General features: G+C 52.5%; 2 protein-coding genes across 2 annotated transcripts in view; both read right to left on the bottom strand.

The window, feature by feature from the left end:
* TRPV4 (transient receptor potential cation channel subfamily V member 4) overlaps positions 1-4,275 on the bottom strand; it is a 56,194-nt gene extending 51,919 nt beyond the window's left edge. Inside the window, 1 exon segment of the mRNA XM_070475423.1 lies at positions 4,187-4,275. The gene's annotated coding sequence lies outside the window, so the exon portion shown is untranslated.
* On the bottom strand, positions 747-22,489 carry GLTP (glycolipid transfer protein). The gene is made up of 5 exons (XM_020907085.2): positions 22,264-22,489; positions 8,248-8,306; positions 7,155-7,288; positions 4,187-4,337; positions 747-1,922 (listed from the first exon to the last, which is right to left on the bottom strand). Exons 1-5 carry the CDS (start codon positions 22,364-22,366, stop codon positions 1,740-1,742), a joined length of 630 nt encoding a protein of 209 aa, XP_020762744.1. The 5' UTR covers positions 22,367-22,489; the 3' UTR covers positions 747-1,739.
* Between the last annotated feature and the right edge of the window lie 432 nt (positions 22,490-22,921).

Raw genomic sequence — 22,921 nt, 5'->3', positions numbered from 1 at the left:
CCCTTGGCCACATCAGAGGGAACCCTCCAAACTGGATATCCGACTGACTGTGCACAAGACCTCTGAAGGTGTTTCACAGTTTTCAGAGTCAAGCTCAAATTCCTCAGCGGCATGATCTCTCACACAGACAGCCTGCTCTGGGTCAAGCCAAAAGGACATTGCCTATGAACTGGAGTGTCCCTTCTTCCTCCTCTACTGGGATCCTCGCAACCCAAACTTTTCCATCGAGGTTCAGTGTGTGCCCCAATCTGTGGAGTCAGGCTCCCTCTGGGTGCTGGCCACTCTATATTACCTCTGCTGGTTTACTGGTCCATCTTGCCCACTAGACTGTATGTAATGCAGGAGCAGGAATGAAGTAAAATATTTTCCTCCACATTTAACCCTAGTACCAGAAAAAGCACCCGCCCATGATAAAGTATAAATAACCAATGGTTACAGGGTTGGGGAGGCAACAGGGATTGGTGGAGACTGGGGCAAAGTGAAAGTATATCCACCCAATCGCCCCATCCAGCCAAGGGGGCAGTCATCTCTCACTTCCAGCCAGGCAGTTTGATTTGTCTAAGAAGCTAGAAATAAAGATTTTTCTGGGACATGTCAGTTTCTTAACGTGGCAGCTAGTTCCATTTTTCAAAACCAGAAAACAGGACCCAGACAAAAAAGAAAGTCCTTGGCTGGTCCCCAGTTGTATCCTTTGATCCAGAAAAAACAAGGAAAAAAAAGAATCAAGAATCAAAACAGCACACCAATGTGATTCCAAAATAGAGATTTATTAAGGATTATTTAGTTTCTGCATAAAAATCACCAATTGTTCCTCATTGGGTTTTTAAACATACATCAATTCTTTGTGGGTTGCTTTGGTCATCCCGACACTTTAAAAAGACAATTCTTTTTAGAGCCAGGAAGGACAGTAAGGCAGTAAGGCGTGTTCGTGGGTTCATCCTCTCCCCCTCAAAAGAATACACGTGGTAGGTAGTTGCTTAGGTTGGAAAGGCTGTCCCTGAAGAAGGTAATTATGCAGAAGAATGCAAATACAGTCATCTATGGTCGATTATTTGTGCCTGATAGCTTTAAAATAAGCCTCCCCTTGGTCATCAAAGGCTTGCTGGTTGGTTTCAGCTATAAAAAACACTGTCTGGCAAAAGACAGTAAGAGAGGACTCTAATGACAGTGCTGGGAGGTTCGGCTGTGCAAACCACATGAGAACACACACCAGTTTGCTTTAAAAAGAAAAAAAGTCCCACAAGAGGGGCCCTGTATAATTTCAGATCAAACCCCCTCATGGTCCTTAAAATACTCAAAACATCAGTCAGCCAGCTCCTCAGAAAGACACGTGCCTATTTTCAAAGTGACGGATCTAACACCACTTCCCCCAGAGTCATGCTCCGAGTGGGGGTTGGAGGGGACCAAAAAACCCTAGGACTTGATTTATTAGAAATATTAATTGATTTTTACCACACTGAAATGAAGGCAGAGTCAGTCTGTGCTGTCATGAAATTCAAAGGAGATTCGGAAGTATGATGGTTATTTATTGCTCCAGGAGGACAGATCCCAAACGTGACTTTTAAAAGACCAGGGCCGGCCCCCTGCGGACCCTGGCCTGACTCTAGGCTGCTCTGGGGGCGCGCCACGGGCAGGGGGCAGCTGGCCAGTGAGATTCACAGTGATTCGGGTTTGCCTGTTCCTGCAAGTGGTCTGCGGTCCGGGGGTGTGCCGTCCGGAGTACCCGCCGTGGACCTGGCCTACACCTTGTAGTTGAGCTCGGCGTTCATCCTGGTGTACATCTCGTAGATGACGTCGATGGTGGCTGTGTAATTGACCAGGAAGAGGCGGATCTTCTCCAGGCATTCCTCCTCTGTCACATTCTGGCCCTTGGAGAGCGCTTTGAGGAAGTCGGACTTATAGGGGGCCGCGTACAGTGCTGCCTTAAGACGGGTGACAGGGGGTGGCACAGTGTTAGAGGAGGGGGAGCCCCAGCCACTGGGAAGGTTCTGGGAGGGAACACCCCCAAGGTTCGCGCTGGGCAGGAGGTCTGTGTTATCCATGGCATTGGACGGGAAAGGCCAAGGGAGGGGGGTTTGTGTGTGTGTGTGTCCCCTCCTACCGGGTGAGGGACAGCAGGAAGCTTTGGCGACAGCCAGAGCTGGCTTCAAATTCCAGCTTGTACTGCTGACTAGTGGTGAGCCTTGAGCAAGTACTTAGCCTCTCTGAGCCTCAGTTTCCTTATCTGTAAAATGGGGATAACAATGGCACCCACCCAACTGGGTTGCTCTTGTCAGGATTAAGGAGGTCATGCCAAGTGCTGAGCACAGTATCAGGCACACAGTAGGTGCTCTGCGAGGATGGGCCTCTTCCCTCCGGTGGGTTCCCTGCTCTGGAGAAGGTGAACAGCTTCCTCCTGAGACCCACTATCTGAGGGGCGGGGCGGGGCAAGGATGGCGGATCTGTGCTGTTCCTTTTTTGACCTTCAGGGGGCGACATTTCCCTCAATTTCAGGGCTTCCCTGACAACTTGAATAGCCCAGAGAACCAGAAATGCACAGAATTTCCAAACCAGAAGGAAAACAATACAACTGGATAAAAAGGCTTAGGCTACAAGTTTGAGAAGGTGAGGAAATTACAAATAATAACATCATCATTAAGAATCAAAATGGGGGGGGGGGGGGAGGGAGGCAGGCTCAAGAGGGAGGGTATATATGTATGCTTATAACTGATTTGGCTTCCCTGATAGCTCAGTTGGTAAAGAATCCACCTGCAATGCAGGAGACCCCAATTCAATTCCTGGGTCAGGAAGATCTGCTGGAGAAGGGATAGGCTACCCACTCCAATATTCTTGGGCTTTCCTTGTGGCTCAGCTGGTAAAGAATCCACCTGCAATGCGGGAGACCTGGGTTCGGTCCCTGGGTTGGGAGGGTCCCCTGGAGAAAGCAAAGGCTACCCACTCCAATACTCTGGCCTGGAGAATTCCATGGACTGTATAGTCCATGGGGTCGCAAAGAGTCGGTCACAATTGAACAACTTTCACTTTCATGTCTGATTCACCTTGTACAGCAGAAACCAACACACCATTGTAAAGCAATTATCCTCCAATTAAAAAAAAAAAAGAAGAATCAAAATAGAAATAGCTTCAACATGCCAAGCACTGTATACAGAATAATACATAGACTCTTCACAATGAGCCTGTGAGGCAGGGCCTATTTTATGTCTATTTGCAAGATGAGTATACTGAAGTTCACGATTCCTGGCTCAGAATTTCTTACTGTGTAACCTCTAGCAAGATACTTAACGTCTCTGGGCATCAGTTGCCTCATTTGTGAAATGAAGGCAAGAACAGGGCCTCTCGTGAAAGTGACCCTCCACGGGCAGCCTGCCTTGAGCTAGGCACCCAGGGCCCCCAGTTATGGTGGTGGTCCTGAGACCTTCACAGGCGGCAAGGCTCTGTGGGCCGCGGGGGGGCAGGGCTCTTGCAGTCCGTGCCCCGGATGGGTGCTGTCCCCAGCCTTGCCAGGGCGGTTGGCTCACAGGTGCCATATTTCCTGCCTGGATTCAGCTGACGCCTGCCCCTGCCTGCCCCTGACCTGTACCTCGCGGGACAGAGACCCGCTCTCAGAGCTCCATTCTCTCCACAGAGAGGATGGGCGGGCAGTGAGTGCTGTAGGAGAAAGGGGGGCCAGGGCAGTGTGCAGTGCACCCGTGGGCTCTCGACGCCTCTCCAGTGGGCTTCTCCCATAGCCGGGCTGGTGCCGAAGGCCTGTGGTCACCATCACCCCAAGTCACCAAGAGCCTCGTGAGCAGATGTCCCTTCAGCGGACAACCCCGTGGGTGGGCACAGGGGCCCGTCTTCCCCTCCCTGTTCCCCCCAGTGCCAGGGTCCCAGCTGGATCCAAGGGGCCAGTGAGGTCAGCCCACTGGCAACCTGAGGGCCTCGTTTCTGCCCTGGTTCTTCCCATGGTCTCCCAATCCAGCCCCTCGTCAGAACCGCCACAAAGCACCTAGGAAAATGTCCACCGCGAAGCAAAGGCCCCTCATTGCACCAGCCTCACCCCAGAGAGACGGGGGAGAGCCCTTCCTGAGCTCGGGGTGGGCGGTGCAAACACAGACACGGGACAGGGGGGCCACCGCGAGGGCGCGTGGGGCGGAGGGCGAACCCCACAACCCAGGGGTCCCTCTGCGCCCGCGGGGCGGCTCACCTGGAAGATCTTCTGCACAATCCAGCCGTGGTACTTTTTGAGGGCCATCTCGTAGGCCTTGGTGGCGTTGACGCGGATGAGGTTCGGGTGGTTCTCGTCCCGCTCGCCGTCGCAGATGCTCTGGAGGAAGACCTGGATGAAGCGCAGGCCTCTGCAGCGGGGAAGGAGAGTGCGTCAGGGCCCGGCACACTGCCGCCGGCCCCGCCCACCCACTACACAGAGGCCCGGATGGACCCTGACCCGGATGGACCCTGAAAAAGGCACTTCCCCTGACCCCAGAATACCAAAGCAGGCAGTCGCTCAGCTGTCATGTCTACACGTGCTTTCGTGTAACGTGACCCTCCCAGGGGATCACCTCACGTGTCCCAAGTGCCTCGTCTATACCAGGCCTGGGGCTGACCCCGGCCATGGCTGTGAAGTCTACAGAGGGCAGGGTCTGGATGCGCTTTGCCCATTTCTATGGCCACGTGGCCATCTGTGCTTGAGGGACGAAGCCAGTCAGTACAGGTTGAAGCCCCAGTTCTGGTCCTGAAAGGGCTCAGGGATCACAGACCAAGGACATGCTGAGAACACGAGCGAGTCTGATCCATCCCTGCCTGTGCCGTGGTCCGCATCCTCCAGTGGCCACTTGAGCCCTTCCTCTGGGGTGGATGATGCTCCAAGAACCAGGAGAAGGGTGTGAGTCATGGCAGGGCCACCGAGTTGAGAATCAGATCAGTGCCAGCCCTTTATTCCACATCATCTCGCCTGCTCCCTTCACTCCTTCCCGTGAGACGAGCTCAGCACAATCTGCCCACTTCACAGAAGGGAATGCAGAGGTACTCCAAAAGCCTCAGTCAAAGGCTGAGATATGAGTTCATATCTCAGTCTCATATCTTAGACGTGAGAGCCTGTCTCACTCCCTAACTGGGCTCCTCTGCTCCCTCTTCTGCAAGGGGGTGGGGATCAGTTTGGGGGGTTCTTGGGGCAGAAACGCTGGGCCCGAGGACTGAAAGGATAAAGTTCAGCTTTATCACCTGTGAGGTGAAGGAACTCCTCCATGCTTGGATCACAACTCTCAATCACTGGGGATCAGCCTGGAGTGTGAACCACGCTCAAGGTATAGTCCCAGCCCCGCCCTGACTGGCCACCTTGCCTGGCCTGAGCCCCTGCTTCTCCCAGCCTTTACAATCCCCCTGCTGCCCAGAGCTGGGGTCTTTGTCAAGCCCCACTTTACCCTGTTGCTGATGAGTTTCATGCCCCTCCGTGGCTTCCCAGGACCCCCGAGGAGGCTGGAATTCATCCTTGCCCAATCCCACCACATCTTTCCCTGCTCCTGCCTTGCATCCAGGGCCCTGGCTGGACCAGATCCTCCTGGAGGGGCAGATACTCTGCACCTCTCCTGCCCTCCCACCCCTGCAAGGCCTCTTCCTTCTGGGACCCTGCTGCTCAGTCTTGGAGATGCTAATTGGCAACCCTCCTCCAGGAAGCCCTCCCTGATTTCTCTCTGTTCCGGGTTCTGATATCCTGCTGTCATGATCCACCCCGCAGCCTGACCCCCTGCCTGGGCTGGGCTGTGATACCCTAAGAGGGGCCACGCCTCTCCAAGCAGCATCCCATGCATCCAGCACCAGGCACAGCACACAGCAGGTGCTTATTATGTGCTCGACTTGTTGACATCCACCAGGATCTGCTCTCCCAGTCACTGGGCTCTGCCTACGTCTCCTCTGGACACAAACAACCTACTTCCTGACCTGAACATCACTCTCTGCCTGGCTCTTCCTGAGAAACCTACAGAACCTGCCAGCGGATGGACCCGGGGCATTCCTCATTCCAGGTGTGTGACTTTCCAGCTGACAGACAACAGTAGGGCAGCTTGGCGTGGACAAGTCATAAAATAGGCCATAAGGGTGTTATTTATAGCCCACCTACGCCCTGATGCCCACACTGGCCACATCCTCCAGGGGAGCAGAACTCTTCCTGTTCCATTTCACCAAAGAAGTGCACAGAGAGTGTGGGGTGAGGGTTAGCTTCTGGGGATGGGGAGCCAGGGAAAGAGCAACTTTCCTGGCTCCTGACTCCAGGCCCCAGAGAAGGGGCAATGTTGGGAACATCCGTGGGACAAAAATGGGCCCCTGGCTTTGTAGCTGCTGCCAGGGACTGTGGAGTCTGCACAGCTAAGGGAATTCGGGAGCTGGCATAGAGCAGCGTGAGCTCGGCAAGCGAGCTGCCTGGCCTCTCTGAGCCTCAGTGGCTTCATCTGTAAGATGGAATGACTATACACTGTTCCAAGTATGTGCTACGAGGACAATATGTAACATGGTCGCAAGCACTGTCAACTCTAGGGTGAGACTATCTGAGTTCAAATCCCATATTGGGGCACCCTGCCCCCAGCCCACAGGTCAAATTTATGTGAACTAGAGTTCTTTTTCCTCTAGATGTTGTCGTTCTGTCAATAAGCTGTCATAATATACAAATCTGCCATGTGCGTGATGTGACTGGCTGGCTGTAGACAGGACATCTTTGTGCAGTGCACGACCTGCACAACTGTAGAGCTCAACCACTCTGCCCCAGCACTGTCCCTGTGCCCTGGGCCCAGGAATTGGCCCCCAGAAGCCACCAGCAGCCTCCTCTAGGACATGAGGATCCATGGGGATGATCATACCTAACTCACAGCACATAAAATATGATCAGGTGTCTAAAGAGCTTAGCACAGCGGCCGGAGTATCTGTAGGTTTGTTACGCCTCTGGTGAGACTGGAACCAGCAAGGAAGTGTCACCATCAGGCAGAACTTGGCCCCCAGGGTGCTTTTTCTCTGTCACTAAGTAGCACTGCACAAGAAGGGCGCCTACATGGAAGATGGAAGTGCCCATTCGCCCCGTCAGAGCAGACACCCTGGGGCAGTGGTGGGGTTGGCTGCCCCTCCTCTGCAGGGCAGGTCCCCTGGCCCCCCGGTCACACACACAGCCCGCCACCCAAGCCCATCACCTCTTCAGCCACATGAGTGCCAGCGTGGCCCCCACTTTGGGCCATTCAGCCCCGTACATTTCCTTCTCCACCTCCAGGATGTTCTGCAGGGTCCGGAACTTGGTCGGGTTGGTGTCATAGACAGCTTTGATTTTCTGAAACAGAGCACACAGGGGTTCCCCCTGGGGAAGGCTGCCTCCACAGATGCCGCCCCGCCAGAGCCTCGCTCTCCTGCCCACAGGCACCAGGACCAGCAGTGGGGGCTGGTCGCGACAGTCATAATCCCAGGACCATCTGCATGCACTGGATGCACATGGCGCTTTAGAGCCATAGCCTTCTCTAATCCCCATGGCAACCTGATGTGCCTGCCATCGTCCCGATTTACAGATAAGGAAGCAGGCTCAGAGAGGCGAAGCGATGCGCTTAGGGTCACAGAGCCGGTGCAGGTGGGAATGGGTTCCAGCCCTGACCAGACCCCAGAGTCCACGTTCTCCAACCACTACTGACAGCACCCTGAACCTCAAGTATCTGAAGTTTGCTTCTGTGGACAAACACAAGGAGGTCCTTAGGATTCAGAGATGTCTAACAGGAAGAAGCCTCCTGAGTCAGAGGCAGGAAGTTTGGATGTGAATCCCATCTCTGCCACTTCCTTGCTGTGAGTCCCTCAATAGCTCTGGGCCTCAGTTTCCCTGCCTGTAAAATGGGGATAATGACAGCACCAGCCTCATGGTGGGTCCTTGCCGGGGGAGGGTCAGTGGTTGGGGGATGCCGTCAGGAGCTCTAAGGATTCAGGAAGGGAAGGGCTGGGTCAGTGCAACTGTGGACCTTGGAGTTTACTTTTTATTTGGTGGAGTGAATCCAAGTACCAGCCAGTTCCTTCTCAGGTCAACCCTCCAGACTGTGAATCATAGTTTGGCTGTGACTGGATGGCATGACTGCAAGGAGGACCAAGAACTTGGAGCCTTGAGTCAGAGGAGCTGGGGGCCAGGCCTGTTTTCCACGTCTCCTTCTGTTCTTTAGCCTGGGGAGCTTGCAGTGGGGAGCAGGGCAGTGGTAACCCGGGTGGGATTAGAGTCCCAATCTGGGTACCGGGGCTGCCAGGCCAAGTACATACGGTGATGTTGCCACTTATGTCCGCCTTGATGGGAGTAAACACTGGGGAGCCGAGGCAATCTGGGGACAAAACAAGAAAAGAGATGTTAGAATCCCAACAAGGCTGATATTCAGGACCGCCATGGGACAGGAGGAAAGGTCACTCGATGTGTTTAAGGAAAGAACTGTTTGTAGGTGTTAAAACGGTTCATGGCAAGTAAATTTGGAGTCCTGGGCTCCAAGTAAGACTGGTTTCTTACTGCAGGACTTGTCAGAGCCTTTAAAAATACAACAGATTCTCTAAGGGGCAAGTGCTTTTGTCCATAGCACACTTTCATCCTAGGATAAAGTTTTATCCCTGCACCATCTAATATGGGCCACATGTGACTGCTGAGCACTTCAAATGTGGTGTGATCAAGGCACTCAATTTGTAATTTTAGTAACTTTCATTCATTTAAATGTAATAGCCACATGTGGCCAGTGGCTACCATATTGGACAGTACATTGTAGAGCATCTCACAAAACTAACACTCTGAGAAACTATCTTGGCCGACAAGGCAGATGGCCACTAACAAACCAGCTGGCCAGGAAGCAGCTCAAGGAATCTTAGCCCATGGGAAAAGATGGGCCAGATTTATGAAAGATAACCTTCTCATTCACCAGCTTCTAAGGCAGAAGTGAGCGGGCGACCCAGAGGCCACATGGTCCTGAGACTCTGCGTAGGAGCCTAGGAGAAGCCACCAGCAGGGGGACCCCCGTCACTTAACAGAGCTTCATGAACTGGGGCTGCACCCCTGCTCTGCAGACACTGGCAGTCGGGGCTTGGGAGTGTCCCTTCTGCTCCCCGAGCCTCAGTTTTCCCACCTCGCAAGTGGGCCAGCAGAAGTGGTCGGAGCTGCTACGAGGATGACTTGAAACCACCCACTTCCGAGACACATACTTTGTTCATCTCTGACATCCAAATGCTCTCCCTCGGAGGCAGTGTTCCTTTCTCGGTGGTTCATGAAACAACAGAGCACCTTAAAATAGGTGGCACCTCGGAGTTGATGAAATGTGGACCAAGAAATTGGCAGTGCCTGGAACTCAGGGCTCCCTGGCAAATATAAGCAGCCTATGGCCTGTTTCTCTTCCTTTCCCGCCTCTGTGACCCCTCCAGCAGGCCGTCACGGGGACCAGAGACAGCCCACGGGTCAGAGCTGCCTGCTGAGGGCTGGGCGAGGAGGGAACAGACAGGGAAGGGAGGCTCTCTCCTGACTTCAGCCTCAGAGCCTGAATTCAGCTGTGCTTCCCCGCCACCTCTGAGCATCCTCGATACACAGCCCAGGGGGCAAAGACACCTGAGCAGGCCACAAGTGGGGACCAAAACCCCTGGCAGGGAACCAGCCCCCACCAGCGTCCCCTTGTCCGCAGGCCAGGCAGGGGCTTCGGGCGCGCACCAGCTGGCTGCGCAGGGGCAGAGGACTGGAGGAGGGCCACCTGTGGGCTGAATTCCACCCAAGGTGACCTAGCACACCTGGCCAGCCATCTGGAACACTCTAACCGCAGCTGTTGAGAGAGGTGCATTTAGGAAACAGCACTGGACGTTATACGTGAAAAAGCCCCAAGCCCCAGAGAGAGGAGGTCAGGTAGGAATCCAGACAGACTGGGTTTGAATCCAGGTGAGCAAGTCTCCTGCCTGGGCTCCGCGCACCTTAGTTTCCTCACATGGTAAATGGGGCCGCACATGTACCTGCTAAGTCGCTTCGGTCGTGTCCGACTCTTTGCAACCCTATGGACTGTAGCCTACCAGGGGTTCTTCAGGCAAGAATACTGGAGTGGGCTGCCATGCCCTCCTGCAGGGGACCTTCCTGACCCAGGGATGGAGCCTGCGTCTCTTACGTCTCCTGCACTGGCAGGTGGGCTCTTCACCACCAGTGCCACCTGTACTTATTCCACAGGGTTGTGGTGGGGATTGAAATCCATTCACTAAACACATTTAGCAGAGTGCCCGGCGCAGCAACCCTCAGTAAATGAACTCTGACCCTCTTTATGACTTTGTGACATGACTAGGGCAGGCTCCATGCTCCAGCAAACGTCAGTCAGGCTTGGAAACCACGAGGTCCTCCAGGACCTCCGCTGAGTGGGAGCACAGGGCCTGCGCCCCTGGTCACCTCTACTCTCCTGATTCCCAACTGAGGCCCCCTGGGGCCCAGGCAGCCGCCTTGCCCAACTGCAGGCTCCCGGATACAAGAGCCTCAGCCTGAACGGAAAAACCCTCCTCTCAGCTTGCCAGCCTCTCTCCACCCCTGTGGGGTCACATCTCCCTTCCCGGGTGGCTGCAGGAGCTGCTCTGAGGTGCCAGGCGGGGGTGCAGGCATCCTGTCTCACCAGATCCTCGCAAGGGCCTTAATGAGGTAATGAGTCCACCCACCTTTTCATCCTCCCTGATGTATTGCTGACCTCATCCTGCGAGGCCAACCTGGGAAGCCTGAGCAGTTTGCCAGTCCTGCACCGTGTCCTCCACCGGGACACTTACCACGACTCTCCCGAAGCATGACGATGTGCAGTAATAATGCAGAGAGCTCCCTATGGTCCAGTGGCTAGGACTCTGTGCTTTCACTGCCCAGGGCTCGGGTTCAATCCCTGGTCGGGGAACAAAGATCCCACATGCCAAGCGGAGTGGCCAAAAAATAAAAGAAACCTCCTTAAGAAAAAAAAAATGCAAGACAGTCAAGACTCCACCACTAGTGACTCTTCCCTCTTGACTTGCAGCCAAGAGTCGCCAATTCCGAGTCTCACAGGGGCCAGGCAGGTGCCATGCATGGGCTGTGTAGGGACTGGCAAAACCCTTCTAAAGGCATGACCATGGTTTCACCTCCTTATCTTTCAAAAATATATGCTGTCCAAAGACATGAGGCGGGTTGACAGATGGACAGAGAGGTGGACAGACAGGTTCAGTCAGATATTAATGGTAGAATCTAGATGGCAGGTATGTGAATAGCTGCTGTAAAATTCTTCCAATTTCATCATATGTTTGAAATTTTTCATATAAAATACTGGAAGAGAATGTCAGGCTTTTTTTTTTTTCCTGCTTATAAAAGTCAGACTTCTTCCTTCCACTTTTTCTCCAAGTTCACTGCATTGCTACTGTCCCTGTGGTTCCATGTGTAAATCTGTTTTCTGTCCACCTCCCCCTGAGCTCTGAGAGGGCGGAAACCAGGGGGGCTTTGTCCCCGGCTCTGCTCCCCACTCCCACACCTGGCATGAAGCCGGACCCCAGAAAGTGGCATGAACGAGGGGCAGATGGGGGGAAACGTGAATCTAGAGGCACCCCTACCAGGTTCTTTTTCTAGCCACATTCCTGTAGGGCAGACTGACCCAACACACGGGTCTGAGGACTCACATGACTACGATGGCAGAGGCTATGGGAAGGGGCTTGGCCTCGGTTTCCCTGTCCGCAAAGGGACCGTCCCCGTGTGGTTGCTGTGATGGGGGAGTGGGGGGTGGCAGAGGCATTGTGCACGCCAAGTCAGGGCTCAGAGCCTGGCCGTGATTTGCTTACCACTGTGGCCTGATTTTCGAGTAACGCCATCCCGCGTGGAGGGGCAGAACCAGGGTTTGGTGATCATCAGCCCCCGTGGGTGGCTCACCAGCTTCTGGCAGTGACTCAGGTCAGTCAACAGGCATTTTAGAGATGCAGAGAGTAACATTCGGCTTCCCTGGCTCTGGAAATGGCTTCTGTGTAGTTCTGAGTGTCACCCCCCCCCCCCCACCCCCCAGATGGCGGGGAGAAAGGCTTTCTGTCTCACCTTCCCCCGACAGCACGCCACGTGGGGCCCGAGGCCGTCGTGATCGGCAGGAGCCGGCCCCAAGGCAGCCGTTCTCGCAGGTCATGGCCGCCGTGCAGAGACCAGGCTTCTGCTTAACGTGGGGTGGGATGTGGGGCCTGGATGGACTTCTGGAGCCGGGAAGGGAGCAGGAGGGGCGAGGTGGGGCTGGGAGACGGCCCCCGGGAGAGGCAGGTGGTGTGTACACATAGAAGCACACACAGCAGATGGGTCGGCAGCGTCTGGACCGCCTGTGATCAGAGGAGGAGCAGGGTAGAGCTGCGCAGCCTCGGTCCTGAGTTCAGATCTCAGCTCTGGCGTCACTCTGGACAGGTGACTTAACTGCTCGGGGCTCAGGCCCCTCCCTTCCCGGACAAACAGGAGGCACTCCAGGTGAAGCCGGCCTCCACACGCCTTGGGGACGGCTCTGGGCTGCTGTTTGCTTTGGCTCAGCCTGACGCCACCAGGCCCTGAAGAGCCACGTGACTGGTGCGGGGTCACCCGGTGAGAGTCAGGCAGTCACATACAATTCCAGACCCAAGGCTGGTACCACCATCCCCTCTAGCCTTTCTTTCTAGAACGTTTCCATCCATGTGTGTGTGTGTGTGTGTGTGTGTGTGTGTGTGTGTGTGAGCTCGGCAAAAGTGAGAGGTCTCTGACCGGAAAAACCGAAAATGATTTTGACCCCTGAGCACACAGTGGCCTAAGAGCTGAAACTCACGCTGGCCCCGCCTCTGGACACGATGCGTTTCTTGTCAGGTTACCCAGTTTTACCTTTCATACAGAATATAGTCCTGCCTCAAAATTACCTTTCTAGTTTTACCTGTTTTGCAGTTATCCCAAACTTGTTTTTCATTATTGTCAGCCAATGGGCTCTTTAAACGGCACCCAGAACCTGCCAGAGGGAGGGAGGGGGCTTGGGTGGCTTTCTACTTTATCGTCTCACATCCAGAGTAAAAAGAAGTCATCTCAAAAACAAAGAAAAATCAAGTATGATCCCACTAAATGGTCACGGATTCTAAACACGGTCAAGCCTTGGTCACCCGAACACGTGGCAAATGGCCCCTTCTGTTCAGACTTTTCCTAAGCGTGCCACTCAACCCCAAAGGCATAACGAAAAGGCCGATAAGTCTGATTACAAACCAAAACCTTCTATATGGGATGGGGTGGGCATGGGAGGAAATCCCATCACCAATCAAAGCCAAACAGCAAACTGATTAGGACAGGGGGTGACCCATGTAACAAATATCATAGACCAAAGACTATTATCCCTAATATGTAAAGATTTCTAACAAATTAATAAGAAATAACCTCCTTATAGAAAAATGTACAAGTAAAAGACATTTAATCTCAATAATGAAAAAAAAAAGCAGTGAAATATTTTCCATCTGCCAAATTTGATGAATGCACTGACTTTCTCTCTAGTTCAGCCATCCTGGATGGAACTTATCCAAATGTAAGTCAAACATCCCTGCGTTTGTACAGCAAGCCATTTGCTGTGTACTAAACAGGGCCATCATCAAAAATAGGAATTATGATAAAGGTGTGACCCAGTGATATCACAGGGCCCGCCCCTCAACTGTTTCCTAAACAGGTCTACATGGTATGTTTCCAGGGTTTTAGGACAGCATTGTGTAGTTGTTTTTACCTGTATCCTGCGGTGTGTGAGATCTTAGTTCCCTGACCACGGGTGGGACCCATGCCCGCTGCAGTGGCAGTGGGGTCCTAGCCACAGGACTGCCAGGGAAGTCCCCAGCTTTGTGTGGTTTTTTAAAAATTCCTCTTGCTTTCTTGGCAGTGCTTTGATTCTGCGAGATCCTGGGAGAACAAACAGCCAACTCTGTCAGCATCACCGACAAAATAAGAGGAAGCAGACACCCAGCAACATTTTGTGACCTCTGTGACAGTTCTGCCCAGGTCTCTGCCATAGTTCAGACAGTTGAGGTTGTCTGGAGAGCAGAACTCCCCAAAAGCCAGCAGTCCCCATATGCCGCATGGAATCATATTCATTTCCTGTTTTTCTGGCCTCCATGTAGTTGGAAAGCACCTGCTGTCATGCTCCGAGCAAGCCCCCAGCACATATTTGGAAATTTCCATCCAAGCTGCCCCCTCTACGCCTGCCTCTCCAGGCAACCATCTCTTCCAGTAGGTGATGCCCCCAACACTGGGCCACAAGGTGACCGAATCGCCCCTACCCTCTCGTTTCATCTCAGGAATAATTTTCACTCAAGAACAAAAAGCATTCTGCTTTTAAAATGCACACCTTCACTTTCAGCCTGTGTGGTTCAGGGTGGGAAATCGGGGCCCAACCTGTACATATTCATTTGAAAAAGGAAGAACAGGGTGCCTTTGTCAGGATGCTAGGGGCCTGGTTTGGGGAGGTTCTATTTCAAATTCAATTTTTTTTTTTTTCAATAGCTGGATAGTAAGGTTTCACTGTTAATCACATGGGGCAGATTAACTTTACAGATCCTAGGTTACAAGGATCATAATGGGAGGCACTCAAATTACAGTTGATGGAAATGAATCATTTATTAATCTGATGGTATGTGGGGTGTGCATGTGTGATGGCTCAGTCAGGAATTAGGCCTATTTTGAAGCATAAGAGCCCGAGAATGCCCGCCTTTCAAAAACTAGTTCCCACTCTAAATTCTATCTAAGAGGAAAGAATGTTTGCCAAATGGTACTTTTAAAAATCACCCTGGGCCCCCTTGGTGGTCCAATGGCTAAGACTCTGTGCTCCCAATACAGAGGGCCCAGGTTCGACCCTTGGTCAGAGAACTAGATCCTGCATGCTGCAACTAAGACCGAGTGCAGCCAAATAAAGAAATTTTAAAGTAATTTTTAAAATTAAAAAAATAAAAATAAATAAAAATCACCCCCATGACATGCCAACTCTCTTTTTTTTGATGCCAACTCTCTTTATCCACAATTGTCCCCTTTGGCAAAAACCAGCCAGCAATTGGGAATGCAAATGGGAAAATGAGTTCTCTTACTTGCTGTGTGGCCTGGGAAAAATAGTTAGCCTCTCTGAGCTGCAGCTTCCACATTTGTAAAATGAGGTTAATAATAGACCCCATCTCATAGAGCTGTTGCAAGGCTTAAATGAGGTTGTAGAAATAAAGGGGTTAGCATAATCTCTGGCTCAATTTTTTTAAAGTTATTCTTTATGATTATAATAATTATTATCATACGTTATAGCATCATTCTTTAGGAACGAATGATTCCAATAATTAAGATGTCAAAAAAGGGAATTCCCTAGTGGTCCAGTGGTTGGGATTCTGTGCTTTCACTCCTGAGGGCCTGGGTTCAATCCCTAGCTGGGGAACTAAGATCCCACAGGCACGACATAAAAAAAGAGGGAGAGAGAGAAAGAGATGAAGGCAGGGAGGAGGGAGAGGCAGAGAAAGGTGTGGATATGGGTAAAATCAGCAGGAACTTTCCAGTTATAAACTAAGGACCATGCACTCTTGACCCTTACAGTCTGAGATCTCAGCAGAGAGAGGTGAAAGGAAGGTGGTGAAACAGCAGTGCAGAAAATGAATCATTTCTTAGCCAGAGGAAGTGAGCTGGCAGACAGAAAGAAGAGGTTTTATTGGACCCTGGGGAGCGCTGATCCATTGTAAGGACTTGTAAAGGCTCAGATACAGTTAACACAATAACAATTTGGAAATTAAAAAAAAAAAGCCCTGATATGAGTAACATGGTAAGAATGTAACACAAGCAGTTAACATCCATACAGGCCCTTTGAAAACTGAAACAATGCAACCTAAGACTAGAACTCAACATTGCCATTCTAACAAGCTCATTGAAATAAGCACACAGTCAATGCCAGATGGGAACTTCCAGCATTTCCCCTCCCTGAAAACAGTTCAAAAAGGTCCTTTCTGCTCTGAAAGACTTGTTTGCAGGGCTGGCCCCCTACAAAGCCCTTCCTCGTTGTGTGATTGGTCACATCCCTTCACCACTCTGAACCTTGGTCTCCTCTTCTGTAAAGTGGTGCCCATTCCTCCTAATTCATAAGGTCGTGAGGAGGAGGAATGGAAATGAGAGATTGGCTTATTCAATGCTGAAGCACATGGAAGTCACTCAAAACACGGGTTACGCTAGCTATGAGGTCAGGCATTATACCTTACAAAGCTGCTATCATGCATTCTTTCCATTCCCTTTCAAGTTACCCATTGGCTGGGCACCGATGCTCTGCCAGGCACGTTGCTGGGGCCTGGGACACGATTCACAATGGGGCATTGTTCCTGCAACTAGCCCTATGCAGCAGACACCCAGCAGATGAGAAACGAGGTGGGGGCTGGACGAGCTCGCAGGGGACAGAGCGGACATCTGGGTCTTTTCCCTCAGGCTTCTCCATCTTCTTCCCTCCAGAAGCAGAGGCCAGACCTCCATCCCTGACCTCAGGGCCGGACTTTTCTGAACCCAGAAGATCAAGAAGATCTCCTTATCACTAGAAGAACAAAGGTGGTGGACATCACTGGTCCATGCTCTGCGCTGGCCTTTGGATGTTATAAATGAGAGTTGTTCTAGCAGCCAGGCCGCTCAGCTGGCCCCTAGTCCTGGCAGCTGGTCACCAAGAGCCCGAGGCAGCTTCTTTTTGCAAGAACCTTGTTGCCCAAGGGCAGTGTGGCAAGAGGGGTAGGTTCTCAGGCTTTCGGAGGCTGTCTGCCCCACCTATGCAAAAAGGTGGAGAGATTCTCACATTGGACGCCAACATCATTTGGGGGACGGCCACCTCCACTGGCCCCCCTGGGAGGCCTAGCTTCCCCCTTTTACAGTCAGGGCTGCAGGTTCAGAGAGGGGAAGCTCCTGGGTGAGGACACACAGCTGGGACACCGTGGAACTGGCATTCAAGCTCAGGTTGGCTTTGCTTGATACCAATTTCCATCTATCTAGAGACTCCAATTCAGGGACTTCAATAAACCAACAATAAATAACTTCAGTAAGCCAACAGTAAACCCGGGTTCAAAGCAACTTCTCTCTAAGCCGCCCAAGCAGCCAACAGACGAAGAGGTTAACACAGCGGGGCCAGCGGCCGCCCTGTGCTCAGGTGTTGCCAGGCTCTAACTGGGCCAGGTGAGCTCACGAGTGGGTCTCACCAACACACAGGAGATGCTTCTCAAAGTTATTAAGACCTCACTCCCTACTTGCAAAGGCACCTCCAATGGATGAGAGGAGCTGGCAGGCTGGTTCAGTTCAAAGTTGCAAAACCGGGGTTGGGATGAGTGGGGGAAGTGGGGGAGTGAGAGAGAGGTCGGGAGAGGATATGTCCACACACACAGCCGATTCACTTCGTTGTGCAGCAGAAACTAACACATCATCATAAAGCAACTATGCTGTGGTTCAGTGGCTCAGTTACGGCTGACTCTCTTGCAGCCCTCTGGACCCTGCCAGGCTCCTCTGTCTATGGCATTTCTCAGGCAAGAACTACTGGAGTGGAGTGGGTTGCCATTTCCTTCTCCCGGGTCTTCCTGATCCAGGGATGGAACCTGTGTCTCCTGCATTGCAGGCAGATTCCTTACCACTGAACCACCTGGGAAGCAACTATTCCTCAATAAAATTTTTTTTTTATAAAATTGCAAAACCCATTGCCATAAGCGACTTTAGTATAAGTGGAACCCATCCAGGTGAAAGGAAGGTGATGGGCCGGAGAGAAATGGTACCCCAGGCCGTGAGACTCTGATGCAGGTATAGAGCCAGAAGCGAGTGATATCACAGTACCATCTCTGGGGCTGCAAGCCATTCAGAAAGGCTACAGCATGGATTTCAAGGTGGGGTAATAGGGAGCCACTGAAGCTTCTAGACAGAGAGTGACAAAACTAAATGACAACTAGGTCTCTCCCTTCGCTTCTCTCCCCCTCCATTCCCCACCCTTCAATTGCTAATGCTCTGGAACAGTTGTGTAATCGACCGCAAAAGCTGAGAGAGAAGGGCCTCACAGAAGTCAACTGCAAACTGATCAGAGGTGAGATCCAATTACTGGGTCAAGGTGGAGAAAGAAGACGGACAAAGGGTTGTTGACCTCTAGATGGACACAGCAAAACCTATCCGGCTTGGGAGACTCAGACCAGAGATATGAAAGAATGAGCCGAGGGTACAGGTGCTCTGAATCACATGACCTGCATCTCAAAAGAATCAGCATTCATCAAGCCCAACCAATTCTGTCCCAAACCACACCCAATGAAGCATTAAGAAATGTGATTGCGCTAAACACGTGTAAAGCCTTCACCTGCTTCTACCCAGTAATTTCCCTTCAAAAAATTAGAAATAACCAAAGAAGTATGCAAAGAAATAAACATAAGAATGTTCACTGTAGCACGGTTTACTAGAGAAAAATAAAAGAAACAATGTAAATATCCAACATCAGGGGGCTGGTTAAATAGTTTATGGCTACATTCAAACAACAAAATTCTAAGTAGCTCTGAAAAATGATGGTTGACACGGAAAGCTGGTTATGCTATATGGGTGGGTTAAAAAAAAAAAAAAAAAAAAAGCAGTTATACTTTTCTCCTTAAAGACAGATAAAGAGACAAATGGGTCTGAAAGGAAAATAGTCTGAAATGTCACCACTGATTTATCTTTAAAAAAAAACAACAGGACTTTCCTGATGGTCAGGTGGTTTCCTGGTGGTCCAGTGGATAAGAATCCCGTGGCTCAGCTGGTAAAGAATCTGCCTGCAATGCAGGAGATCTGGGTTCGATCCCTGGGTTGGGAAGATTCCCCTGGAGGAGGGCATGGCAACCCACCCAGTATTCTGGCCTGCAGAATTCCATGGACCATATAGTCCATGGGGTCACAAAGAGCTGAACACAACTGAGTGACTTTGACTATATATTGAATGCAGAAGATGCAGATTCAATCCCTGGTCCTGGAACTAAAGTCCCCTAGGCCGAGAAGCAACTAAGCACACATGCCCAATGCAGCCAAATAAATAAAGGGTTTTTTTTTAAAAAATAACAACAAAAAATTCCGCCTCAAAAAGCCATGAAAGGATTAAGTGAACTCATCTACATAGACTACTTAGCACGGAGTAAAGCTCAATAAAAAATGGCAGGGAGATTTTTAATTTATCATTTCTTCTTGCTCAATTTTTCCTCTGAGAAACATCTTCCTTGAAGAAATAAATATTTTTAAAAAACACTGCTCTTAGCTCTCTGCTCTATTCACATCAAGAGCAGAAGCTCTCAACTGGGGGGTGACTCTGTCTCTCTGCAGGTATTTTTGGTTGTTACAACTTGGGGAGATGGGATGCTGCTGGCATCTGGCAGAGAGGCCAGGGATGCCACTGAACATCTTACAAAGCACGGGACAGCACCCCCACTCCAAAGAATGGCCCAGTCCCGAATGTCAGCAGTGTCATGGTGAAGAAACCCTGCTTTGGAAGGAACTGCCACAATGCCACTCAGACTTCTTGAGTTCAGACTTCAGACCTGCTCCATGCCAGAGACACAGCACCCAGATCACAGATCACCCAAAGGACCAGACATTCCCAAGACACGGACAAAGCCCATGTGTCAGAGCAGATGGGCCGATCTCCATCAACCCCCGCATGCCAGGGGAAAGCCATTGCTGGGAGCATCCTCCCCAAACTTCAACCCTTGGGAGGAACCCTCTCCGGAGAAAAACCTTAATGCTTCAGAACGGATCATCACCTTTTTCAAACAGTGCTAAGAATTATCCTCTGTGGGCTGACCCACTGAGGCTTCTGTATAAATGGCAGCTCTGTCAACAGATGTGACGGCCCATGGCACCCAGTTCGCAGCAAACACAAGGGTCTTTTGAGATCGGGGAAGGGGGCAGGGGACGTTCTCCTACCCAGGCACCAACTCCCCGCAGGCTCCAGCCACCACCATCCCCTTTCCTGTAAAACTGGTCCGACACTCGCATCAAGTGAAGGTGCCCCTGAACGCAGAACTGACGGACAACCTTGCTGTAGGTGCAGGAGGAAAAGGCCACAGAGCTTACCTCGGGGGTTTCTCCACCTTGAGAGACAGCTAACATTTGGGGCTGACTCAATTCTTTGTGGTTGGGGACTGTGCTGTGCCCTGGAGGGTGTTTACCAGCATCCCAGACTTCCAGCTGCCAGTACCACCGCCCTGTGCCCCTCCCACCCCCAGGGTGTGACAACCAAAAATGTCTCCAGATACTGCCCGTTGTCCCCTGAGGGGGTGAAATTGTTCTGAGTTGAGAAGGACTAGCTTAAACAGCACCCCACTCTAGTACTCTTGCCTGGAAAATCCCGTGGACGGAGGACCCTGGGTAGGCTGCAGTCCATGGGGTCGCTGCGAGTTGGACACGCCTGAGCAACTTCACTTTCACTTTTCACTTTCATGCATTGGAGAAGGAAATGGCAACCCACTCCCGTGTTCTTGCCTGGAGAATCCCAGGGACGGGGGAGCCTGGTGGGTTGCCGTCTATGGGGTCGCACAGAGTCGGACATGACTGAAGTGACTTAGCACCAGCAGCAGCAGCAGCTTAAACAGATTCTGAATCCTTCTTCAGGGCAAATGTTTGTAGAACTAAAAGAGGAGGGAAAAACCCATCACAAAAACCAACAGCTCCTCAATGCTGAAATCAGACAGTTCCCAAGCTCCTGCCTGGAGATGCATTATCTCAACATGGAGATATGGATATTAAGAATATTCTGTACATTTAAGTGCTGACTGAGCACCTACTGTGCACCAGGCATTGTTCTGGGGAAGCAACAGGGATGCAACAGTAGATGTAAAAGACCCAGGTCTGAGAATCGTACAAACCAGCCAATGGCACTCACTCAAACACTCATTAATCAATCATCTACGCTATGAAGGAACCAAAACTGAACTCAGGAACTTGTATAACAACCACGCCCCCAATAGTAAGATGTGTTTGGCATTTAAAGGCTTCGGAACCTTATCACTCCACCTATTTAGTCCTTGCCGCTAGCCTCGGAGATCAGCATGCCCATTTCACAGATGGGGATGCTGAGGCTCAAAGGGTGGAGGAAGATAACAGGGGTGTGACTTCATGTAGCTACAACCACCCCAGAGCCCACGGCACTGTAGCGACTACTGCCCACTGGGAGCCCTGATCACCCTCCGGGGCAAAGGTGTGACCGCCTTGGGTGCCACCATTCCTTTAGTCCAAGTGAGTGTCAGGCTCTGTCAGCCTGCAGGTCTCTGCTGGACTCTGCCCTGGGGACTGGTCTCTCCAGCAAAACCACCAAGTAAACCAGCAGGGCGGGGTTTCGGGGAAAGCCCACATGAAGAGGAGAGAGCAGAGCTCAGGTTGCATTCTTCACTGGAGACCAACCAGCAAGGCAAAGGGCAGGGCCCTAGTCTGTTTCCCATTTTCCATCCAGGGTGTGGGCTGGGTTGGAGGACGGGAGAAACGAGGGTCTGCAACCACCCTAGGGCCACCTCCCAGGGCATGACAAATGGGGGGAGGGGACTTTTTCTTTTGGACTCCAATCCAAGCACCCAGTGTCTGATGTCACCCCACAAAGCAGGTCCCCTGGTCCCGACCCCTGCTCCAAACAGAGGGGAAAGTTTAGGTGGTTCTCCCCAGGAAGGGGGCCCGAGAGTTTTGTGACTCCATCTCCAAAAACTCCCTCCTCACTTTGCCAGGCTTTCTGCCCCTGGAGTGGGGGTGGGGGGTGGGGATCTTGGATTTGGAATTCTGAGGAAAAGAAGGGTTCACACTGTCCCACGAGGGAGAGGATGGGAGAATTTATAGAAAAGAGGGGGTTTATCAAATGAGGGGTTCATTTTAAAGGGAGAGAATTGGGAGCCATTCAAAAGGGGAAGAACAGAAGGATGGGGTGACGCATAAAAGACCTGGGCGGTGGGGGACGGTGGGATGCTTTGGGGGAGACGGAGGACTGCAGAACTGGGGATCTGTTAGAGTAGGGGTGTTTGTGGGGAGATGGACGTTTGGGGCGCACAAGCGGGTGGAAAACCGCAGGCATCTGACGGATGAAGTGTCTGGGGAGACGGAGGATTTGGGAATGTCCGGGAAGAGATAAGGATATGACTGTTCTGGGGAGAGGATCTGGGAGCGGTCTGAGATAGGGGAAATCTGGGGTGCCTGCAGAAAAAGGGGATCTTTGGTGCCTGGGGAAGTAGGATTTGGGGTGTCCATGGAAGGGCTGGTTTGGGGATGTTTGGGAGAAGGAGGAAGCGGGTGCATCTGGGAGCTCCCTGGGGCAGGGCTCCCGGCCAGTTCCCCCTTTCTCCCCGGCTCACCGAAGAAGGGCGGCAGGTGGGACACCGCCTCCAGGAAGGGCCCCGTCTCGATCTGCTTGTCCGCAGGCAGGGGCCTCAGCAGGTGCTCCGCCAGCAGCGCCATTTCGGGGTCGAGGCCCGCGGTGATGCCCCAGCCGGCGCCGCGGGCGTCCACGCCGCCCCCCGGGCCGCCGCCGTCAGCGCCGGGGCCGTCACTGCCGCCCTCCGCAGCCTCCTGGGACGCCAGCGTCGCCACTTCCGCCCGCGCTGCGCCCGCGTAGCCGAGCGCTCAGCGCCGCCCGCAGGCCGAACGCCTAAACTGCTTGCCGCCCCGCCCCGCCCCCGCCTGCCCGCGCCCAATCCGCGCCCGCCGCCGCGCCTGCCCGCCCAATCCTCGCCCACGGCCCTGGACCTCCGCCCCGCCATTGGTTGGGGGGCGGGGCCAGCCCGCCCGGCGCGGAAGCGCGCCGACTCCAACATCAGGTACGCCCAGGTGAGCCGCTCCCAGGTGACCCGTCCCCACGTGTTTCCTGCCACCCCCGGCGTGGCACCCCGCAACCAGGCGAGCTGGCTCAGGCCGCGTCCTCGCCTGATGGGCAAGGTCACAATTCACAACCCATCCACCAGCCCAGGTTACGGCCCAATCCTCCCAGCATCCTTCAGGACATTTGCTACCCCA

The sequence above is a fragment of the Odocoileus virginianus genome, chromosome 12 (genome assembly GCF_023699985.2).
Source record: "Odocoileus virginianus isolate 20LAN1187 ecotype Illinois chromosome 12, Ovbor_1.2, whole genome shotgun sequence".
In the NCBI taxonomy this organism is placed as follows: domain Eukaryota; kingdom Metazoa; phylum Chordata; class Mammalia; order Artiodactyla; family Cervidae; genus Odocoileus; species Odocoileus virginianus.
This window is presented reverse-complemented; position numbering and strand designations above follow the sequence as displayed.

Bases quoted from the DNA above. Each gene is read 5' to 3' on its own strand.
- GLTP (XM_020907085.2), bottom strand. From the start codon at position 22,366: ATGGCGCTGCTGGCGGAGCACCTGCTGAGGCCCCTGCCTGCGGACAAG. The intron at 7,289-8,247 runs GTATGTACTTGG...GCTCTGTTTCAG, and splicing joins ACATAAGTGGCAACATCACC to AAAATCAAAGCTGTCTATGA. The intron at 1,923-4,186 runs GTGAGCCGCCCC...ACCCGTCTTAAG, and splicing joins TTGTGCAGAAGATCTTCCAG to GCAGCACTGTACGCGGCCCC.